General features: G+C 67.5%; 1 protein-coding gene across 1 annotated transcript in view; it reads left to right on the top strand.

Moving 5' to 3' along the window:
• The window catches only part of LOC104628012 (aryl hydrocarbon receptor-like), a gene marked incomplete at both ends in the record, with an annotated part of 22,628 nt that extends 22,402 nt beyond the window's left edge, over positions 1-226 (top strand). Inside the window, 1 exon segment of the mRNA XM_010296438.1 lies at positions 90-226. Coding sequence (XP_010294740.1) covers positions 90-226 — 137 coding nt within the window.
• Between the last annotated feature and the right edge of the window lie 5 nt (positions 227-231).

Below are 231 nucleotides of genomic sequence, written 5' to 3'. Positions count from 1 at the left end.
GCTCACCCGGGTGCCGTCTTGCCCGCGCCGTTTGTCTGTCCCCACGGCGTGACCGTGTCGGTGCCGCCTCTCTTCTCTCTCTGCCCCAGTGATGAAGACGGGGGAGAGCGGGCTGACGGTTTTCCGGCTGCTGACCAAGAAGGACGGCTGGGTGTGGGTGCAGGCCAACGCCCGGCTGGTGTACAAAGGGGGCAAGCCCGACTGCATCATTGCCCGGCAGCGGGCCCTGTC

Source organism: Phaethon lepturus, unplaced genomic scaffold, assembly GCF_000687285.1.
Source record: "Phaethon lepturus isolate BGI_N335 unplaced genomic scaffold, ASM68728v1 scaffold31801, whole genome shotgun sequence".
Lineage (NCBI taxonomy): Eukaryota > Metazoa > Chordata > Aves > Phaethontiformes > Phaethontidae > Phaethon > Phaethon lepturus.
The sequence above is the reverse complement of the archived record's forward strand: the minus strand, read 5'-3'. Positions and strand labels throughout refer to the sequence as shown.